The sequence below is a fragment of the Brienomyrus brachyistius genome, chromosome 18 (genome assembly GCF_023856365.1).
Source record: "Brienomyrus brachyistius isolate T26 chromosome 18, BBRACH_0.4, whole genome shotgun sequence".
In the NCBI taxonomy this organism is placed as follows: domain Eukaryota; kingdom Metazoa; phylum Chordata; class Actinopteri; order Osteoglossiformes; family Mormyridae; genus Brienomyrus; species Brienomyrus brachyistius.
In genome coordinates, this window is record NC_064550.1 from 9,934,853 (window position 1) to 9,957,141 (window position 22,289).

Below are 22,289 nucleotides of genomic sequence, written 5' to 3' on the forward strand. Positions count from 1 at the left end.
TGCTATGCGGACACGTGCGCACAGTAGCAGTCTCCTCTTCCCTTTTGGATGTCTGGGACTGATTTTAAGTGTATTACCAAACACTGCACTCTGTCATTCCCAAACCATGTAAGTATCAGTTTGTTAAATACTATTTGAGAGCGATTCTGCATCTAATCAAAAGCAGAGCTCAGATTCTGTCTGAAGCAACGTTTCGGGAATAACTCCAACTTTGTCCTGAGACTTGAGTAATATTTAGAAATTGCGTCTGAGTCTCAGCGGCTTAACTACAGCCTGTACATCTGAGCTCCGTCTCGCGTAGATGGCAGACTAGACCTGATGATCCGCTAGTCTGGTTAAACTCACGTCGCTTCAAATAGCCATGAGTTTCCTGCCCTCTGGAAAATGATCCAATAACAATGTGGGAAAGATGAGTGAATGCTTTGTGTAGGCTGAACGCCATCTTAATCCTCAGATGTCTGGCATACATATGCAAGTGTGGTGTACAGTACCATTCAAAAGTCTGGACACACCTGCTTTCAATGCATTCGCCTGTACTTTCTGGTTAATGCCTTGATATTCAATTTGTAGTAAAATGTCTTGACACAATGAAGTAATACATATCCAGCATTGCAATGACCAAGAGAAGTGTTCGACATCTCAACATTTTAACATCTGTTTAGATTCTTCAAAACAGCCCCCTTTTACTTCGATGACAGCACTGCAGACTTCTGACATTCTCTGAGCCAGCTTCCAGATGTAGCCTGGAATGCTTCTCCAGCAGTCCTGAAGGAGTTTCCTCAAGTTCTGGGCACCAGTCGGCTACTTTTCTCTTACTTTTCGATCCAACTCATCCCAAACCAGCTCTATAGTGTTTAGGTCAGGGGGGGATTGTGGCGGCCAGGTCATCTGTCACAGCACTGCATAAACCTGAGGTGTGCTTAGGGTCATTATTTTGTTGAAAATTAAATGATTTTTGGAGGGGTTCGCAGAGTTTTGACTGGTTCTCTATACACACAGTGGACAGGCACATGCACCACTTCTGTGTCGGTTAGCAGCCTTTTCGTTGTCTTGACTTGAATGACAACTTCTTTCACTTAAAAGCTTCTGAAGTGCTGAACATTAATTTGCTTCATGGATGTGTGTGTATTTTTAAACCCTCATCTCTGTCTTTGTGAAGCACTGAGTGTATTTTGCCTCGATTCAACTAGGATATTGTTAAGGACGGAAGATAAGGTAGCAGCGCAAAAACCAGTTACAAATATTTCCTAATCCTCTCACAAAATCCTTGTTCTGAGGACATAAGTGGCCCAGTGTCTTGAAATTCTGTTTGTTTACACCAGCACCATCCCCTCACCTGCGTAATTCAATATTAAACTTTGCTCTTTTTTTCCCCCAGGGTCAACGAGATCAAGATGGTGATGGCCGACCTTGAGCGAGCCAATCAGGTGAGCCCCCATCACATTGTTTGAATCGCTCTGCTATGCTTCATTAATGAGCCTTCTACAGGGTTCTCTCGAACAGTGAGTGTCACTTGTGTTCTCAGGAGCTCAAGACCAGTCTCTTTGAGGCTCTCATGCGCCTGATTCCTCAGGCAGGCAGAGCGAATGATATGATTGGAGCAAAGGATTGTGGGTAGACGTTATCTACAACCTGGAAGCACGGTTCACTTCTGAATCGGCCCGCATTCAGCTCCAGGGCGATAAACAGGCAGTGACCGGCGATGCACTGCAGAATACCCCTTTTCCGAAATACCCAAGCAAACAGAGCAGCCGTTCTGCTTTGGTGTGTGCGGGGTGGCAGGCCTGTTTTGCGTCATCTTCCCTGCCTGGTCTTGCATTGTCAGTCCATGTGCCATCTTGAGAGACACATCAGCACTCGTGCTGTAACATTCCTCATTGAGCTTCTGTCTGCCCATTCTGCACTCGTTTGTACGACCCACGTGTTTCCTCCAGGTCGATCACTCCTCGGGGTCTGTTCTGTACCTAGGGCTCGTATTTACGCTCAGGACAAAGGTCATTTGTATGCTAAAAGTGAATAAACAATATTCTCATTGTTTTTTAAGCCAAGAACAAGAATGAGTTTACACTGTACATTCACAGGTGTCAGCTACTAATTTGTTCAAAACACACAAAACTGAATGTATGCCCTTAAATAACTTAGGACATAATTGTAGCAAGATGGCTTTAAAGCCGCATTTTTAACGGCTTAATCCGAACTAATTAATTAAGATCTTAGCTTTAACAAAGCCCGGCATGCGCACACAGCCCCAGGACCTGGATTAAGAAACTCACAACATCCCAGCAGCCGCAGAAAACTTTTCTGTTAAAATTTGAAGGAAAGTGTAGAAAAGGACATTAATTAAATTGTAATTTGAGCACCTTTGCACACTCCCATCTCCCCAAATTAGTTAGCAGAAACAGCCTTTCTGCCTGGTTTGGCGTGTGAGTCGTGGTGATGGGGAGTCCGGGTTGGCGGGGTCGTGGTGCTGACGGTCCGGCCGCTATTTCTGCCTGTCGCTGCTACCTGGAGACGCAGCTTCTCCGCACGTGTCCTACTTTCGGAGAACGACAAGGCCACAGCACCTTCCGCATATATGCTGTCTGAACAGCCTGAACTTTCAGCTGTTTTTTTTTCTCCCTCCCCACTCTCTCTTCCCACAGTTGAAAGTTCTGGAAATGCTGAAAATAGCGATTACTTCAGGAGAGCAATTAAGTTAGCCCTAATAATTTAAATAATATAAACGCTGGGTTTTGTATGTCATAAAAATGTATAAAATAAGATTAATTTGGTGTTGTTTAGCATCTGCAAATGTTACATTTCCATAATTCCATAAAGATGACGGCTTTAGCTCCCAAACATCTAAAGGTTGAATACTTAATTGTTTTTAAAGTATAATTAATAATTTAGGTGCTTACAGTATGCATTTTTCCACCCACGGTTTGTTTTTGCTCTTCACATAAATTAAAAAATTTTGCATTGTTACTCTACCAGCACCCGTCTCTGGCTAATTATCTTTTAGAGCTTGTGTGTTTAATCAATAAGGTTTTGAGCCTCCTGGTCATATAACACTGCTCAGTAAAACTTCACCGATGTGCAGTCACTCGTACTTGGCAGCTTTCTTCATAGCAAATAGCGGAAAAACAGGTTGTTCAAAAAAGAACAGATGCGACTGAAGGAGAAGAGCAAGTGTACTAAACAGTGCTGAAACTTATTTGCCAGGAAGGAATCAGAGGAAATCAGAAATTAATCAAAAATAAGCAAGGTGTCTGACAGCCAGTGAGATGGGCCAGCTGAGATCGTGCAGTAAATAATTCCCCATGTAATACGTGCTAATAGGCCTGTGCTAATGTAATTGCCACCGGCCCAGTCCTGTAGCTCAAACAGTGTTCTCTGGTATCCAGAGATCGTTACCCAGAATTCCACAGGAATAGAACAGCCGAATCGGGTTGACCGGAGGGTCTTGGTTGGCTGCTATATAAACTTTAGCAGGTGACTTGTTGCCAGGGTAACCTTACACCTATTGATGGCGTCTGCTTAGTGTGACCTTTACCATAAATGTTTTTATCACTATTATATAAATAAATATGAGGGGGGGGGGGGTCCCCATTTTAGCTGCTTCTGAATTGTCATGTAAACCTGAGAAACTATCAGGGGAGCAGCTACCTCTTTCATACATGCATACTTGAAAACTTTACAGTATATTTTTACATAATGTTCGCTGGTTAATGCTGATGTGCTTTTGCTGTCTACACTGAGACATGCTGATGCCAGATAAAGGTCAGAGTTTTTTTTTTTTTTTTTGGTGACTTGCGTGTACAAAAGGCTCTGATTGGCAGATGTTGTGTAGCTGCGTATGCAGGTGAGGAGTCTTATCGTGAACCCCGTCGCGGCGTCGGGGAACGACGCCTTCGTTTGTAAGATCTGTGGGTTGCGGAACAATAACTTAAGCTGCTGGTGCTGTCATGGTACCTCCCTATCAGATATGGCCTGGCTGATTCCCATCAGGAATGCTTTTGACCTGTGCCGTGAACCTCAACTGTGTTGGCGGGAGGGGGGGGGTGCTGCCCATTGCGTGGGGGAGGGGCATGCCTAAATCTCTGGTTACCCACACAGAGGGCGTGGCCCCTACCTGCTACTCTGCTGACTACACCTATAGGCCCCATGGTGCCGCATCAGGTGACCTTCGCTGTTGCCAGGGAAACGTAACCCGCCTTTACATCCTGCTCCTTTCGCAGCGATCCGAGGTGGCGGAGAGGGAGGCGGAGACGTTACGGGAACAGCTCACGTCGGCCAACAAGTCCCTACAGCTGGCCACGCAGATCCAGAAGGCACCTGATATGGTAGGCCGACGCCCCACAGCATCAGCGTCACCGACGGCACAGCACAAGTTAAGCCTGTCGGAAATCTGCAGGCCTGCTTTTGGACGACCTTTATGGCAGAATCTCAAAAAGAAAATAAGCCCTTTTGGGCAAGTGGGATTTGGTTGATGTGTTGTTTGTGACCCGTGGAGGCCGGGTTTGTTTGCTTTCTTTCATTAAAGGTGCCAGTGGTCGTCCTGGTCCATTTTGTCTAAAGATGGGGTGTCCCAGCACTTACCTGATTAATTAAGGTTCCTGTTTGCGTAGATAGTAGCTTCACATAGCTTTGACGGGGGAAAATCCGCTGCTGACTGAGAAAATGGCCAAATCAGCAATTTACTTCTACCTGAAAACACCAGGCGATGCTGCTCTTTATCCGCGAGAGGACTTTAATTAATCACCCGAGTGCTGGGGCATGATGGAGAGCTGCAGGCCACTCAGGCGGTTTTTCGGAAGCTCCCCCAAAACAACTTTCCAAAATTTCCCAATAATATGATTAAAAACCTGCTGGTTTGATGTTGTCTGGACAAGAGGGAATTCAATTTTATAAAAATCTGTGATTGCAATTAAAAGACAAATGGTCTTATTTTGTTTGGTTACTAATGGCTAAGGTTAGGGCTGAGTAGGAGTTAAGGTCGTCCCTGTTAGAATTAGGGTCTTGCTCATAGAAATGAATGGACGGTCCCCACCAAGATATGAATACAAACCTGTGTGTGTGTGGGTTTGTGTTTTGTTAAACTTGTTACTTTTTAGCTTGTGAGATTTCAGATCCTCCAAATATAACCCCCAGTTTTATATGAATCTGTGTATAGCTGACTCTCCCGCCACCCAATTGGTCCCCCTCCACAGGAGCAGGCCCTGGAAGTGCTGTCACGCTCCAGTCTAGAGGTGGAGCTCAGCGCCAAGGAACGCGAGGTGGTGCAGCTGGTGGAAGACGTGCAGCGGCTGCAGGCCAGCCTGAACAAGCTGCGGGAGACCTCGGCCAACCAGATCACACAGCTGGAGCGGCAGCTCAGCAGCAAGAACTCCACCCTGAAGGTCAGGGCAGGGCACGGCTGTGCAGCTCCACATCCCCCGTCTGATTGGCCAGCACACGTTCGGGGCCAGCCTCTCTATTGGGCGGCTCACAAGCAGCGGCCATGTAGCTAGACAGCTGCTCTCTCTGTAGTGTTTGCCTTTAGAATGACCCGCTTTCCTCAATTCGCTGTTCTTGCTCAAGTTGATTTTGCAGGCCCGTTTGAAGCCACTTCCCCCAGCTTATTTTTCTGGCTGCTGTTTGCAGTACAGGTTGAATTTCGTATTGGCCCATCTGGGTTAGCTGGTCAGTTATTTACTTGCCAGATTGTGGTGACCCCTTGAGGGAGGATTGTGGTAGCTGACGATGGAGCTGAGGATTCTCCGCCACGTGACGCATCCTCTTCAGCCCATTCGCATCCCTGTACTCTGAGGGTCACTGTCTGTTTCTGCCCCACAGCAACTGGAGGAGAAGTTGCAGGAGCAGGCGGATTATGAGGAACTGAAGAAGGAGCTGAAGTAAGTGATGGGGCCACGCCAGGCTCAGCCGGGCCGTCTGTTTCTGAGCCCCGTTGTGTTCGGACCTCGCCCCCAGTGTGTGTCTGGCCCCCCCTGGCCTGGTTTAGAGACCCAGCTTTCTGACACCATGCCAACCCTCGACTCCTACTGACCTTTGCTTGTCGCCTGGGTACCTGCATCACCCCCCACACCTCCCTACCCCAGCTCCCTCTTCTTGTTGGCTGGACGGCAGTGTTAAGAGACTGCCATCATCCACACAACGAAGACCTTCCCCGTGTGAATCAGACGTGCCTCTGCTTACGCTCGCGTCCGCGTCTCCTTCCCCGCTCCAGTCCGGGGTAGGGGAACACTGCAGAAGGGGGGGTGTATGCTTCATTGGTAGGGTTTATGCCCGCTACCTTCCATATTTCTTCTTTGCCGACAGCAGGAAAGTCAATACCGCCGTCGTCTTAGATTGTAAGTCTCCATTATTTTCGTGTTTTTCGTGGCAACAGGCCATTGACCCGTTTGTGTTAGCAGTTGGCGGTCTCGCCATTTTGTTGACTCCCAAATATGAAATGTAATTTCAGGTTTGCTTTCATGCCCTACCGGCAAAGGTCTGCAGTTCCCTGTCTTCGAGCTAGTCCATTTTGGATTCTGTGCAGAGTTATCGCCCTAACTTCTCTCGGTTCGTGGGATAAATGCAGAGGTTTATAAACTTAACTGACAGACACCATAATCGGACTTTATTGTGCTTGTTTTCTACTGATCTGTTTGCTTCTTCAATCTGATAGCTGCGAGAATTACCACAAAGCGAAGCGTGTCATGATCCCCCGTAACTTGATTTACGCCACAATAACACTTTTTGAAACATTAAACCTTAATATCTCTGGAGCTTCTCTCCCGATTCTTTGTGGGGCTGTTGAAATGCTGTTATTTTCGGCTGCAAGTGTTTAATTTGTATTGATAGCTTGCTCCAGTGAAGACAATTCACTGTAATGAGTCAAACTTTCCCCTCAGCAGCTTTCGGTTAACACACTTCCTGTGTAGAAAGTTACAATAGGCATTCAGCTGGAGTAACAGGCTGTAGAATAACACGGTTGATTTTACGTGCCTGATTTGTGTCATGTGAATGAGGTTTGGGTGATATGATATCGATGTTATTTCACGCAGGCACAATAATTCCCAGGGCTTCAGGTGATAGGCAAATCATTTGGTGGGACACCATCTTTTCATTACTATATGTACATTTATTTACACCCACAATTTGTTAAGCAGACTCGTAGTACAACTAAAATATTAATCAGATGCGTTTTGTGACACCCAAAAGTTAGTATGCTATAGTTTGGTATACTTCAGTACAATCTGCACTGTAGCGCAACATACCACATAGTACTGTTTTGGTTTACCGTGGTTTGGTATACTTGAGTGTGATATGTACAGCAGTGGGGCACACCACATAATACTCGGATTACGTTCCAGAACCCATCGCGAATGAGGAGGATTCGCAAATCTTTGGTAGTCACTAAAAATGGTAATATGTGCTTATTTCTTTAGTTTAAATCCTAAATATGACCCCAAAACACTTTAATTTCATTTAAAAGTTAGCTTAATACATTACCTTTAAAAACCAACCCTGTCAGTGTTTATAGCAAATGCGTCTTGGGATGGAAACCCGGGACGCATTTGCTATGTACGTAAACATAAGCACCTTTCAAGAAATGTATCATTTTTGTGCGTTGAATTTACGTTAATTCTTACTAATCACAAAATAGTAAATTAACTATTTTCTAATATTTATGTAACCATTAGCGTTCCTGTCACGTATTGCCGGGGCACGGACAGGGGAAGTAGGGACAGGACCAAAGTAATCGGGGAACACAGGGTTTAATCAAAAGACAAGCAGGACAACGGAACAAGCAGCAAACTCAAAATGACGTTAATGCCTGAACTTGGGAAACATACTTAAACGCAACTTAAATACAGAGGTCTAATGACATCAACTCGAAACGGCTGATCACACGGAGATTCCACACAAGGTAGATGAGGGGGGCGTGACACACAGGAGGATCGGACAAGCAGCTCATGAGAGTTCGAAAGGGAATAAACTTTGCGAATGGGATTCACATCTTGTAAAAAGGTACAATACAGTATGTACATAAAAAGGAACACAGATGTGTGAAAAAATTGCAGATGCAATTAAGTTCGGTTCCAATGAAATTTTCGCGGATCTGTGAATTTGCGAAGTGCGAATGCACGAGGGCTTACTGTACTGTGGTTTGGTATACTTCAGTTTGATATGTGGTGTGCCCCAGTACTGTGCATAATACTTTTTTGGTATACTGTGGTTTGGTATACTTCAGTGCAATATGCACTGTAGTGCAGCATACCACATAATACTGTTTTGGTATACTGTGGTTTGGTGTACTTCAGTGTGATATGCACAGTAGTGGGGCACACCACATAATACTGTTTTGGTATACTGTGGTTTGATATATTTCAGTGTGATATGCACAATACTGCAGCATACCGCATAATACTGTTTTGGTATACTGTGGTTTGGTGTACTTCAGTGTGATATGCACAGTAGTGGGGCACACCACATAATACTGTTTTGGTATAATGTGGTTTGGTATACTTCAGTGTGATATGCACAGTAGTGGGGCACACCACATAATACTGTTTTGGTATACTATGATTTGGTATACTTCAGTGTGATATGCACAGTAGCGGAGCACACCACATAATACTGTTTTGGTATACTGTGGTTTGGTATACTTCAGTGTGATATGCACAGTAGTGGGGCACACCACATAGTACTGTTTTAGTATACTATGGTTTGGTATACTTCAGTGTGATATGCACAGTAGTGGGGCACACCACATAATACTGTTTTAGTATACTATGGTTTGGTATACTTCAGTGTGATATGCACAGTAGTGGGGCACACCACATAATACTGTTTTGGTATACTGTGGTTTGATATACTTCAGTGCGATATGCACAGTAGTGGGGCACACCACATAATACTGTTTTAGTATACTATGGTTTGGTATACTTCAGTGTGATATGCACAGTAGTGGGGCACACCACATAATACTGTTTTGGTATACTGTGGTTTGATATACTTCAGTGTGATATGCACAGTAGTGGGGCACACCACATAATACTGTTTTGGTATACTATGGTTTGGTATACTTCAGTGTGATATGCACAGTAGTGGGGCACACCACCTAATACTGTTTTGGTATACTGTGGTTTGATATACTTCAGTGCGATATGCACAGTAGTGGGGCACACCACATAATACTGTTTTAGTATACTATGGTTTGGTATACTTCAGTGCGATATGCACTGAAGTGGCTCTGAGGAAAAGGAACAGCTCAGCAGCCACAGCATCTTTTAAAAGAGGTGAACATAAACAAGGTTAAAACATGATGTGTTGGGACATTTTGCAGTCTAAAGTGTGACACATTTATTAAACATAAGGATATGCCAAATGTATACTGATTACTAACTTTTGGGCGTGATAAAATGCCTTATTAATAATTTTATGCATACTACTAATCTGCTGAAGAAATTGTGGGCGTAAATAAACGTCCTTATAGTACCGGAAATCTCTCGTCTGGCCAAATGTTTCATCTGTCATCTAAAGTACGGGGATTATTTTGCATGTGCAATATAATATCGATATGAATGAGCCGTTGTTTTTTTTGTTAGCATACTGCTGCGCATGAGGTTGAGCTTGGTGGGTCAGGCTGTCTTTCTCAGTCTGCCAGGATCTAAAGTGTCTCCTCCTCCACAGCATCCTCAAGTCGATGGAGTTCGGGCCATCAGACGGCTCAGCAGCACAGGTAAGGCCTCAGGCGGGGTTGGGGCATGGGGGTTTGGGGATTTGCCGTGGTTAAATAACGGATACGAGCTATTGGAGGTCTGCATCGAGAGCCTGGCTGCGTTCAATTGGTGACGTTAATGTTGCTCTGTGTCCCAGCTGCTGTATGTCAGGGACTAAGTTCACCGAAGAGTGAAGGTGTCGGTGTGGAGGCGAATGAGCAGTCGCGCCGCGTTGAGGTCCCCTGAGCTTCTGTTGCTAATTTTCTCTTCCCAGGACTCCTCAAAGCCCTTGGAGATGCTGCTGCAGGAGAAGAAGCGGAGCTTGCAGTCGGACAGCGCACCTCTCCGACTGGCCAACAACGAGCCCAGCGGTGAGTCCCAGCCGTTTGTGACGACAGGGGGGACCCTGTCCACTGAAACCCGAGCTGCGGCCTTCCTCGGATTCAGCAATGGCGTCTCTGAGCCCTGCAAGAACCATGCCCAGCGATCTGGGGGGGACGGGGGGGGGCTCCCAGCAGATTATAGCACCTGCATTGTGTTTCCTGTAATGTTTATATCACCGAGGGCTTAATCTTTGGAGACGGCTGTGTGAGCAGCTGTGTGCGTCAGGACTGGGGGGGGGGGCTGACATATCTACCGGGATCAAAACACAGGCTGCAGAGATAAGCTCAGGGATGTATATCTGCAGCTCTCACAAATATGCATTCTTTTCTCACGGGTAGCACGCCCCCCCCACCCACCCCTCAGTTATTTGGGGTAATATATCTCGTGCAGAACGGCAAGCTTGCGATCCCTTTGAAGGGGGAGAGGAGGGAAAAAAAGAAAGTTTTACTCGGAACAAAAGACGACTGTGCTTGTAAAAGAGCTCGTCTGCAGGATTTCTGTTGGCACTTTTCTAAATTTGACAAGAAACACATCTTGCTCGAGACCTAAAATGGAAGTGAATGTGAAAGCAGTTGGCTTTAATCATCGCGGCTGAAGTGCCGCTTTCATGGCTGAATCTCCTCTGCTGGGCCGGCGATTGAAGCAGAAACGGTGCGCCCCCACATCAGAGGACGTGACAGGCTCCAGTGCTCGCATTCCCGAGCCGTTAGCATTTAAGCTACCTCCTGTGCGTGCCGTTTCATTTTTTTGTGTTTATCTGAAGACGTTTTTTTTTTTTTTTTGTTGGCCGCTCTTGATGCCATTGTCTTGTGGGAGATGGAAAGGCCACTTTTTGTAGTTTTATTTGTAACCTTTCAAAACTGAGAAGCTTTTTTTTCCCAGCTGCTGTTATTATTGGGTTTGGGTGGATGGGGGGGGTGGGGGGTGGGAACTTCTTCGTGCTGCTTTTTAAGGTCAGCCAGTGCCCTTCCCTGGGCTTTGACCCTGTCGGGCCTCAGACCAGCACCAAGCAGGCTGCCCCGGACAAAGGGAGGGCCCGGGGGCGGTGGGGGGGGGCGTAGTGGGGGGGGACACGATATGGTAATGAAGCATCGTGGCTGTCCCGCCCCCAGCGCTCTCAGCTGCCCTTTATACAGTGCATGCTCTGTGGCTTTGAAATGTCATAGGAATATGCTGCAGGAAAAAAAAATGAATCCAGTAATTTGTATTTTAATGGCCCCAGTTTATCTGACCTTATCATGTACCAGCAAACTGAAGGTTATGATTTTTTTTTAAAACACTAGTTTGGAGTTGTGTCCTACTTTGAGTATGTAAAATAGGAACAGGTTTAAGTAATGAATGACGATCATTTAGCACTCTTTGTCTGAAGGGTGTTTCTGCTGCGGTACGAGTGCGAGTTTGGCCTCGATCTGTACTTTTCACCTGACTATGGCGCATTCCTACAGCATCTAATGGCACCAAGCAGTTTTTACGAGCAAACACTGAGAATGGCTTTTACTGGATAGGTATAGTTTTTCAGAACACGTTGGCAAAGTCCTTAGATCGTAGATGAACTCAAATCTGTTGTAGTAACCAAGCCATTTGATGGCATTAAGCTTAGCAGTACAGTGATATTTACATCCTCATTTTTATGACTCTGGCACAGACCCGAAAGAGGAGAGTCAAACCCATCCATCCATCTTCTAATTATTTATCAACTAAAAGGTGGCAGGAAGGAAAACTGTAAGCTAAAATAGTAACTGGAAGATATACTAAAAGGCTGTTCTCTCGCGGACCGTGTCCCCCGAAGGCCCTACCCTCGCGGACCGTGTCCCCCGAAGGCCCTACCCTCGCGGACCGTGTCCCCCGAAGGCCCTTCCCTAGCGGACCGTGTCCCCCGAAGGCCCTTCCCTAGCGGACTGTATATTTGGTACATTTCCTACATGTAGCAGACATACGCAGCCCAAACGTAGCCCATGATGTGGGAACAGTGCTCTGAATGAGACTGCACAGAGGCTGAATGGCTAGTGACGGGGAATGTGGTGGGGATCCACCACAGTGTGGGAAGGGCCCAAGGGGGACAACACCTGGGAAGGCTGCCAGACTCCTGGGGAGAGGGGAGAGGACCTCTGCGGAAGCTGCTGCTCGCTGTCATGTGGATCATTCTGGGCCCTTGGCACTTTGCTATCGGCGTGTGTGTCTCTGTGTGCGAGTGTGAGTCTCTGTATGTTTTATTCAAGGTCATGCTGAAAGCGTATAATGGAAGATGGTAGGACTGCATAGGTGGAGTATTTTATGGAACAGTTGTCTAGTAATTAATCCTGTGGTAAAGATTCGTATGCAAAACAAACTGGCTATGACTACTGGGAATTTATCTGTGACAGGACTTTTCCTTCTTTGGGATAAAAATATTTTTTTTAACCTATATTTTCTACACTACATTACTTTTGACTTAACATCATATCAAGTGCATTTTAATAAATAAGCTGTTTCTCCTCCTCCCTTCCACCCACGGTAACGGCCGTGTTCCTGAGGCATCGATCTCTCTCCGTCTGTCACAGACCCTGCTAGTATGCTTTGTACAGCCCTTTTTATGCCCGTTAAAAGCTTACAATATTATCCTGTACGTGCCCAGAAGCACCTCAACAGACTTTATTTTGAGGAATTTAAGAAGTCTGTTTTAAACTGAAAATCTGTGGTTTATTCTTTAATGATTTTCTGATTTTTAATATTGTTCGTTACTTGTTTTGTGTTTTTATGGTCTCCCATAATGCTTTGCTTTTTTTTTTAAACAGGGAAGAAAGGGAAAGAGGCCCCAGCAGATAGCCAACAGCGCCTCCCTCTGGCTACCGCAAGTGGTCTTCAGGGCTCCTCCCCACCAGCCTCCTCCCAGCTGCTTCTGCGGGCAGCAGCCGGCGAGGTGCCCTCCAGTGCCAACGGTGCGCACCCCTTCTCCCCCACGAGTATCGGGCAGGACTTCTTCAGTCCGACGGTGACAGGCGCCGGGAGCGCCTTCTCGCTGGCAGCCAGCAAGGTGCCGTTGAACTCGTTGCTGCAGCGCCAGCTCATGCAGACCTTCTACTCCAAAGCGCTGCAGGATGCCCCTGGGGGGGGCATGCTCTTCGGGACAGGCCCCTATGGCACCGGGTCCCTCTCCGGCAGTCCCCACCCTCAGCCGCCACACCAGTCCGCAGGCAGTCCCGACGTCAACGGCATGGCTCCATCGCCCAGCCAGTCGGAGGGTGCGGGAAGCGCCTCGGAGGGCGAGGACATGGACACGGCGGAGATCGCACGCCAGGTCAAGGAGCAGCTGATCAAGCACAACATCGGCCAGCGCATCTTCGGCCACTACGTGCTAGGCCTGTCTCAGGGCTCCGTCAGCGAGATCCTGGCCCGGCCCAAGCCCTGGAATAAGCTCACCATCCGGGGCAAGGAGCCCTTCCACAAGATGCGGCAGTTCCTGTCTGATGAGCAGAACATCCTGGCACTGAGGAGCATCCAGGGCCGGCAGCGAGGTAAGCCCCTGCAGACACGCACACACATGCGGGGCTTCCTATGTGCCGCACCTGCAAAGGATAGATCCCATCCCCTTCGTCGGACCATTTCAGAAACACACTAAGACTCACATCACATCTCTGCATTAAACACGAGCATTTAATTAAATGCAGCAGCCCATAGATAAGACTTGTGGAAACCTTGGTAAGTATGGAGAAAGTAGTTGCAGTCTTCTGTGTGTACAGGAACCTGCTTTAAAAATGACCCCAGAGAGTGACATGGTGACCGTCCTCCTTGGGCTGGCTCAGGTTTGAGCATAAGGAGTGTCTCGGGCTGTGACAGCAGGCTGTCGCATTCATCAGCGTCGTCTCCAGCGATGATAAGCTTCACAGGCAGAAAGACCCTCGTGACAACTGACTGTGGCCCTCTGATGTGACCCAGTGTTGCATCACTGTATTTATGTCCCAGAGTCCTAAGGAAAGCGTGCAGCCGGTACAGTCAGTGTTTATAGACACCCTCAGAAATACCCCCATTCCCCTCACGGTGCCCCCCTGTGTCCACACGGTGTGAACTGTTGCAGGTGGTGGTGGGTCTTTGCCTCGTCGGTCATGCAGGTGACAGCATCTCTCTCTCTCTCTCTGTCTCTTTCTCCTCGGGGGACCTGCTTGTCTGTCCCCCCCACACCCCGGAGCTGTTAGCCGGATACAGTCGCGGTGGTGCGGGTTCGGGAGCGCGAGCCACACGCGGAGCGTGACGGGAGCCTCTCTGATGCAGGGGGGTGGGCTTCCACGTCCTCGTCCGTCCTAATTACAGGCTGGGGCTGCGCTTGGCGGCGGGGGCGGGCATAAATTACATGGCGCTCTCAGCAAAAGCCTGCTCGCGCAGCGCTAAAAGCGGAGTGGAGCAGACGAGGGCCGCTTCCGTTTGCCGCGTCTCTGTCTACAGCTGCATCCAGCATTTGGTCTGGCCATGTGCCCCAATCCTGTCTGCTACTTCAGCCCGTGAAGCGAGCAGCCGGAATGAATCGCAGGAAGTGACTGTATGTACAGCATGAGTGTCACATAAAACTAAGCAAACTCTGTTCGTAAAACAAAAGGAGCGTTTTTTTTTGTAAGCCTCGGCTGCAAATTCTCTCCCAAAAGGCCAAACTTAATCTTCTGAGCCCCCCTCCCTCCCCACCATGGGCTAATATGCCTCCCCCAACTGTGAGTTTCAAAGGGGTGCAGAGTGGGTGCTGGGTGCGGTGCCACTGAAGGACTCTGCCCTAGCTGTGAGTTTGCTGGCCCCTCGCAGTCTCCGATAACCGTGCATTCAGCGCTGCTTAGGTCACCGTCTACCTCAGTCTCTCCTGCCCCCTACACTCCACTTTTCAGGGTGATCCATATTGCATTTTTACATCCGCCCCCCCTTCAGAAGGGCAGGGGGGCCGTCCTAGGCCCGGGGCTGATGGGAGAGGTCCACTTGTGCAGTACTAGTAGTTCCAGCACTTACTTAATTTTTTTTTTAACCTCTCGCCACTTGTTTCTCAACAGAGAACCCAGGCCAGAACCTGAACAGAGTGTTTCAGGAGGTTCCGAAGCGAAGAGCCGGCTCTGAAGGCGCCTCGCGGCCAGGTCTGTCCTCGTCCTCGCCGCCGCGCTGTGTGCTCGCGTTCCGTCCGTGGTCCGTGCTGTCTGAGGCCGAGAGCGCGTGTGCGTTTGTCTCCCTTTCTGGCTTGGAGTCCGGATGATAGAGTCCAGTTTGGCCTGCAGAGGGTGCCGGGGGGGGGGGGGGGTCGGGGGGGTGGGTGCCCTTGGCTTTGCTTTAGGCCCCAGCTGGCATGCGTCATTTCACATGGAGCCCTCTGGCGCGGCAGGCATTTGTACCTTTTACTGTTTCACTCATGAGGGCCAGAAGAAATTCTTTCCTCAAAAAAGAGAAGGAAACCTGGACAGGGGAAAAAGCACGTCCAAATCCATGGTGACCTACATCGGCGCCGGTGGCGACGGCCACTCCGGGAAGCTCCTGACCGGTTCCCGTTGTAGCTTGTAGCTTGATTTTGGGCCCTCCCCAGCGCCCCTCCGGTGCCCTGTGGCCGAGCTCACACACGAGCGAGCATGACCTTGTCCAATTACGCTCGCCTCCGAACACGGGCTGGGCGTGGGACAGGGAGCGCTTCAGTTTCCCGCTGTCTCGCCATCGCTGTCGTTTTGTTTTGCTCAGAATCCCAATTAGGGTTGCTGCGCGCGGCTCGTCGGAGCTCCGACCCGCCCCCCCCAATTTAAAGCTAATCAATTCCACGGTCTGCTTCCTATTGTTCTTCAGAGAGTGTGAGGGTTTCTGGTTCTGCTAACGAGGCACATCTGCCGGTCTGCGCCTGCCGCGCAGCAGCTCTGCTCCATGCCGCCAGGCGCCCTGCTTACTCACTCGCCTCGTACCACTGCGTGCCCCGTAACTCTACCGATGCGTCCCGTTGGACTCTGGTGCTGAGCAGAATCATCCTTTGCCGTAATCATTTCATAATCATTAATGGAGGAAATCGTGATGGTATGAGAATCTCTTAATCAGTTTTTCCTCTCGGGTCCTAATTTGCATCCAGTTTTGAGCGTTCCCAAGCGTACTCGCACCTTCACCCCCCCACAGCTGGAACACAGCTTTAGTCAGCGCCCATCACCTTTGGGTTTCCTTTCACAGGCAGCATCACCACGCGGATCCGCACCCCCGAGAGTGGCTCGGACGAGGCCATCAAGTCCATCTTGGAGCAGGCCAAGCGGGAGCTGCAGGTGCAGAAAGTGGGTAAGTGAGGGGGGGGCCACCCCCCAGGACCGTCTGCCTGGAATGGGCATCGGGTGTGGCGAAACCTTGTAAGGATGAGCCACCGCGGGGTCATGAGTGGCCGCGGTTTATCAGTCGAGGATACGGCAGTCAGACCCCACCCCACCTGACGTGGGTGTTGTGGGACAGAGGCAGCGGCGGGTGGGGTGTTTGAGCGTAGAGGGAACCTCAGGCCACGGATATGCCAGGAAGCCCGGCTGAAGTGAAAGGCGAGCCTGAGCAGATGCTCCTGCAGGGTGGGTTGAGAGCAGCTTTTGCGTGTGTCTGCAGGTACACCGAGGAGATTGCAGTGTGGTGGATTGTGGGTACTGGGGCTGCGAGGCGTAGAGCGGCGAGTCTGTGTGGGCCTCGTGGGCAGGAGATCCTGCGGCCTCAGAGAATGTGGGAAAGCACCGCTCTGGGGGGGCACAGGGAGAAAATGCTGCAGGGCTTAATCATATACCTCCCCAGTGATCAGAATACTGTCTTATCCCTCTCTCTGCTGTAATGACAGTAATAATGGCGAGTATTTGTTTTCTTTCTGGGACACGCAAATTGCTATGCCTTGTAATCTTTTAAGCTCCCTTTGTAAGCGTGCACAGACAGGAATGGGTCCGGTCTGAGTCTTACTTGGCATTAATGATGGACCCTCACCGGCGTGGCGAGACGTCTGCGGTTTTGAGTGACGTGAATCGAACGTGCCCGGTTCTTCATTTGATTGCAGTGGAGCCCTCCCAGGCCCCCCTGTCATCCAGCGGGGGCGGCGGCAGCTCCGACGACACCATCCGCTCGATCCTGGAGCAGGCGCGGCGCGAGATGGAGGCCCAGCAGGCAGCGCTGGAGCCCGTGTTGAAGGCAAGCTCGCTGTCCCCCGGCGACCTGTCGCTTCTCTCCCCCAAGCTGCTGGGCGTCTCGCCCCCCTACTCGCCCCTCGCCCTCTCCCTGAAGAAGCCGACGCCCACCGCCGCCTCATCTTCACCCTCGCCGTTGCTTGACTACTCCACCATGAAGAAGGAGAGTGCTGAGCCGCCCGTCCCGGAGGCTTCTGCTGAGGGGGGTGCCCGGCAGGGCCGCGGCAGCGGTGCAGGACCCTGGAGAGACCAGTGGTGGAGCACCATGCACCCTGAGCGCCGTGGCATGACCCCGCTGCCGTCGGAGGAGAGCCGCGGGCAGGAGGACTCCAAGGAGGTGGGTGTCGCTCATGTGGCCAGCATCGCCACCCCCGCCAGCGTCGGTACCGCTAAGCCAAGCGACTTTTCCCACTTCCCTTTGACAGCCTGAGATTTGAAGTTCCTTACGTTGTCTTCCGGCTCCCCTGCCGCGGTCTGTCTGTCCAGCATCACACGAGAGTGGTTCCCTTTGGAGGAGTGACTCATAACTCCTCACCGCCCAAACAGCTAACGCTGCAGTTTCCCTACTCTGAGTGATCATGGCTTGAGCCATCTTAACGAAATGGTGGCTGCGATGGGCAGCCAGATACCACATTTAGACCATTGGAGCCGTCGTCTGTTCGGGTCGGTTCAGCTTTGTGGCTCCTCCGCCTGTCGTGAGGTCATGACCCCTGCTCACCTTATGCCACGAACCCCAAGATTGTGGCCGCATTTGACTTGACGTACCGCTGCATGTTACAGAAATGCAGTCTGACTGACCATAGCAGCCGCGGCAGAGACCCTCCCCCGCCCCCCCGGGCTGACTGACTGTACCTCTCTGTGTCTCTGTAGAAGCCCTCCCGGCCGGCCGGCTCCGTGGTCGCGCCCTCCTGCTCCTCTTCCTCCCTGGACTACTGGAAGGACTGGCCGCGCGCCGACTCGCCCTATTCGCAGGGTTCCGAGCCCAGCCTGCAGGGCCCCAGCCGCGGGGACACGCCTCAGAGCAGCCCCCTGCCCAGCTCGCCGCTGCTGGCCCCGGCTAAGGCCGCTAAGCCGGCTGTGCCACCGCTCTCGCCCGAGCAGTACGAGTTCTACATGTACCAGGAGGTGGACACCGCTGGGCTCACACAGCAGGTCAAGGACAAGCTGGCCAAGAACGGCATCTGCCAGCGCGTCTTTGGAGAAAAGGTCTGCAGCCCCTGGCCAAACCGCCACACCCCTTCCCGGCATCCACTCACTCTGCCCAAAATCCCATTGAAAAGCCCCCAGTAAGGGCCTTCCGCGTGCTGCTGCCCCGTCAGTTTTACCGAGGATCTCCCTGAGCCTCCTGGCACCCAGGCGTGGTGAAGGAGCCCAGCCAGTGCGCTCTCTTGAGGTGGCAGCATTGCCGATGCTGAGCCCACCTTTGGCTGTCTCCAGAACTACATGCCCTGCTCTCCCCACACATGTCTTCCCTCTAGAAGATCTTTCAGATCCAACAACTTTAGGCATCAGGCAGCTAGGTCATACCCCAGACTGACCGGCCTTAGCGGGTTGTAAGCGCAGAAGGGAGTAAACCTGATTAAAGGCTAGCTGAACAGAGACCTTTTTTGGTGCAGAAAAGCAGCTTCACTGTTTCTCGAAATACAAAAGATTTTGCTTGGTAGGACGGGTAATGAAGTTCAAATCTCAGAGGCTTTAAAATACGTTTATGTGCGTGTGCATGCGTGTGCATTTCCATGTCTGTAGGTGTGTGTCTGCGTCTGTGTTTTCACTCTATTTGTGGAGGCAAACTATATGAAAAGGTGCCCAAAAAAGACTAACTCCTTATAAGCATGTTGTGCGCAATTCTTACAGGATCCAGCAAAACTAGCAGCATTTAATTACAAAGTCATCTGCTTTACATTTAACAAACCAAGCGAGCAAATGCTGTTCGGTTTGCCTGTGTTCTTTTTCTAATGAGAGCTGACAGCGAGTCCCCATACAGCAGTGTGGGCGTCTGTGTGTGTGCGGCGTGTGGCGTCCACATGCTCCATATGTGGGAGTAACTGGAGCCCCCCCACCCTTTGTTACAGGTGCTGGGCCTGTCCCAGGGCAGTGTGAGCGACATGCTGTCCCGCCCCAAGCCCTGGAGCAAGCTGACCCAGAAGGGCAGGGAGCCATTCATCCGCATGCAGCTGTGGCTCAACGGCGAGCTGGGGCACAGCGTGCTGCCGCTGCAGGGCCAGCTGCAAGGTACCCGTCTGCCCCCCACCCATCACTCCCGTATCGTCCTAGAACCCACACTCCTATACCCAGCTGCCCCCCACCAATCACTCCTGTACCCGCCTGCCCCCACCCATCGCTCCTGTACCAACCTGCAACCTACCCGCCTACCCCCCACCCACCCATTGCACCTGTACCCACCTACAACCTACCCGCCTGCCCCCACCAGTCCCTCCACCCATCGCTCCTGTAATCATCGTTTCTGTACCCGCCTCCCTCCACCCATCGCTCCTGTAATCATCGTTCCTGTACCCGCCTCTCCCCACTCATCGCTCCTGTACCCATCATTCCTGTACCCGCCTCCCTCCACCCATCGCTCCTGTACCCATCATTCCTGTACCCGCCTCCCTCCACCCATCGCTCCTGTACCCATCGTTTCTGTACCCGCCTCCCTCCACCCATCGCTCCTGTAATCATCGTTCCTGTACCCGCCTCTCCCCACTCATCGCTCCTGTACCCATCGCTCCTGTACCCGCCTCCTTCCACCCATCGCTCCTGTACCCATCGTTCCTGTACCCGCCTCTCCCCACCCATCGATCCTGTAATCATCGTTCCTGTACCCGCCTCCCTCCATCCATCGTTTCTGTACCCACCTTTTCCCACCCAACGCTCCTGTACCCATCGTTCCTGTACCCGCCTCCCTCCACCCATCGCTCCTGTACCCATCGTTTCTGTACCCGCCTCCCTCCACCCATCGCTCCTGTAATCATCGTTCCTGTACCCGCCTCTCCCCACTCATCGCTCCTGTACCCATCATTCCTGTACCCGCCTCCCTCCACCCATCGCTCCTGTACCCATCATTCCTGTACCCGCCTCCCTCCACCCATCGCTCCTGTAATCATCGTTTCTGTACCCGCCTCCCTCCACCCATCGCTCCTGTAATCATCGTTCCTGTACCCGCCTCTCCCCACTCATCGCTCCTGTACCCATCATTCCTGTACCCGCCTCCCTCCACCCATCGCTCCTGTACCCATCATTCCTGTACCCGCCTCCCTCCACCCATCGCTCCTGTACCCATCGTTTCTGTACCCGCCTCCCTCCACCCATCGCTCCTGTAATCATCGTTCCTGTACCCGCCTCTCCCCACTCATCGCTCCTGTACCCATCATTCCTGTACCGGCCTCTCCCCACCCATCGCTCCTGTACCCATCATTCCTGTACCCGCCTCCCTCCACCCATCGCTCCTGTACCCGCCTCCTTCCACCCATCGCTCCTGTACCCGCCTCCTTCCACCCATCGCTCCTGTACCCATCGTTCCTGTACCCGCCTCTCCCCACCCATCGATCCTGTAATCATCGTTCCTGTACCCGCCTCCCTCCATCCATCGTTTCTGTACCCACCTCTTCCCACCCAACGCTCCTGTACCCATCGTTCCTGTACCCGCCTCCCTCCACCCATCGCTCCTGTACCCATCGTTTCTGTACCCGCCTCCCTCCACCCATCGCTCCTGTAATCATCGTTCCTGTACCCGCCTCTCCCCACTCATCGTTCCTGTACCCATCGTTCCTGTACCCGCCTCCTTCCACCCATCGCTCCTGTACCCATTGTTCCTGTACCCGCCTCTCCCCACTCATCGCTCCTGTACCCATCGTTCCTGTACCCGCCTCCCTCCACCCATCGCTCCTGTACCCATCGTTTCTGTACCCGCCTCTCCCCACCCATCGCTCCTGTAATCATCGTTCCTGTACCCGCCTCCCTCCACCCATCGCTCCTGTACCCATCGTTCCTGTACCCGCCTCCCTCCACCCATCGCTCCTGTACCCATCGTTCCTGTACCCGCCACTCATCGCTCCTGTACCCATCGTTCCTGTACCCGCCTCCCCCCACCCATGGCTCCTGTACCCATCATTCCTGTACTTGCCTCTCCCCCTCCCATCGCTCCTGTGCCCGCTTCCCCCCCACCCATCACTTCTGTGCTTGCCGCTCCAGTACCCCCCCCATACCCACCTCCAGGCTTGGCACAGCCATTCCTCTGCCCACAGTCCCACGGGCATGCGGCCCCTTCCCCAGCCATCCTCACGCCCTGCACTTCATGACAGATCCCCCTTAATGACCGTGTAAAACATGCCCTGTCTGTTTAAGGCCGTAGTGGTGGTCTCGCTGCTGCCTTATCTCAGTCCTTAATCGGGTGCCTGGCACTTCCTATGAAGACACATAATGTGATGCCACACAGAGTGTTAGCGCCCCCCAGATGGCCAGATCCTGCCTCGCAGCCGGCGACGGGCAAAGGGACACCTGCTGGGGGCGCGAGCCGGCCCCTTTTCTCGCCGCTGAAGGCGGGCCACGCTCTCCGTGTAAAAAAAACGCATCCCCCAGCACACCGAAGGTGTCAAATTGAAGGGCGTCGGTCCCGCTCTTCCGGGCTCCCAGACCGCCTGGCCCTGGATGTCCTCCCATTCCCTCCCTCAGAAACGTGTTCCTTTTAGTCTGAGTTTCAAGACGCCTGCACACCCTCCGCCGCGGGCTTGCATTGCCGGATTTTTTTAGGCCCATCCTTGGCGCAGTAACAGCGGCGCGTCTCAGCAGTGACATGGATGTGGGAATGTGCAGGAGGTCCTGATAAATGCCTGCACACCCCCCCATCTGCACCCCGGCGTCCTCTCCAGCCCAGGCCAGCTTCACTTCAGCGCCACTGGCCTGGCCGCTAATTATAGCAGTCTAATTAAGGCATGGAGGACTAAGCAGGACAGAGAGGACGAGTCTGCTGTCAGGTGAAGGCTATGGAATAAGGCCAGTGCCGAAGCTCAGTCTCACATTCGCCATCTTGCAGTGGGAATCGCAGGGAGGGCTGCTATGTGTGTGTGGTCGAGGTGTACGTTACATTGTGGGGACGTTAAAA

General features: G+C 51.4%; 1 protein-coding gene across 2 annotated transcripts in view; it reads left to right on the forward strand.

Annotated features, from left to right (window-relative positions):
* cux1a (cut-like homeobox 1a) overlaps positions 1 to 22,289 on the forward strand; it is a 120,546-nt gene that overhangs the window by 84,740 nt on the left and 13,517 nt on the right. Inside the window, exons 9-20 of one of the 2 annotated variants that reach the window (XM_048983607.1) lie at positions 1,379 to 1,427; positions 4,218 to 4,322; positions 5,190 to 5,378; positions 5,815 to 5,873; positions 9,658 to 9,706; positions 9,961 to 10,057; positions 12,845 to 13,564; positions 15,077 to 15,157; positions 16,218 to 16,319; positions 17,062 to 17,525; positions 18,059 to 18,394; positions 19,261 to 19,420. In XM_048983607.1, the coding sequence (XP_048839564.1) occupies positions 1,379 to 1,427; positions 4,218 to 4,322; positions 5,190 to 5,378; positions 5,815 to 5,873; positions 9,658 to 9,706; positions 9,961 to 10,057; positions 12,845 to 13,564; positions 15,077 to 15,157; positions 16,218 to 16,319; positions 17,062 to 17,525; positions 18,059 to 18,394; positions 19,261 to 19,420 (2,411 nt within the window). The remainder of the gene's footprint in view (positions 1 to 1,378; positions 1,428 to 4,217; positions 4,323 to 5,189; positions 5,379 to 5,814; positions 5,874 to 9,657; positions 9,707 to 9,960; positions 10,058 to 12,844; positions 13,565 to 15,076; positions 15,158 to 16,217; positions 16,320 to 17,061; positions 17,526 to 18,058; positions 18,395 to 19,260; positions 19,421 to 22,289) is intronic. The other variant, XM_048983608.1, reaches the window with a different exon arrangement.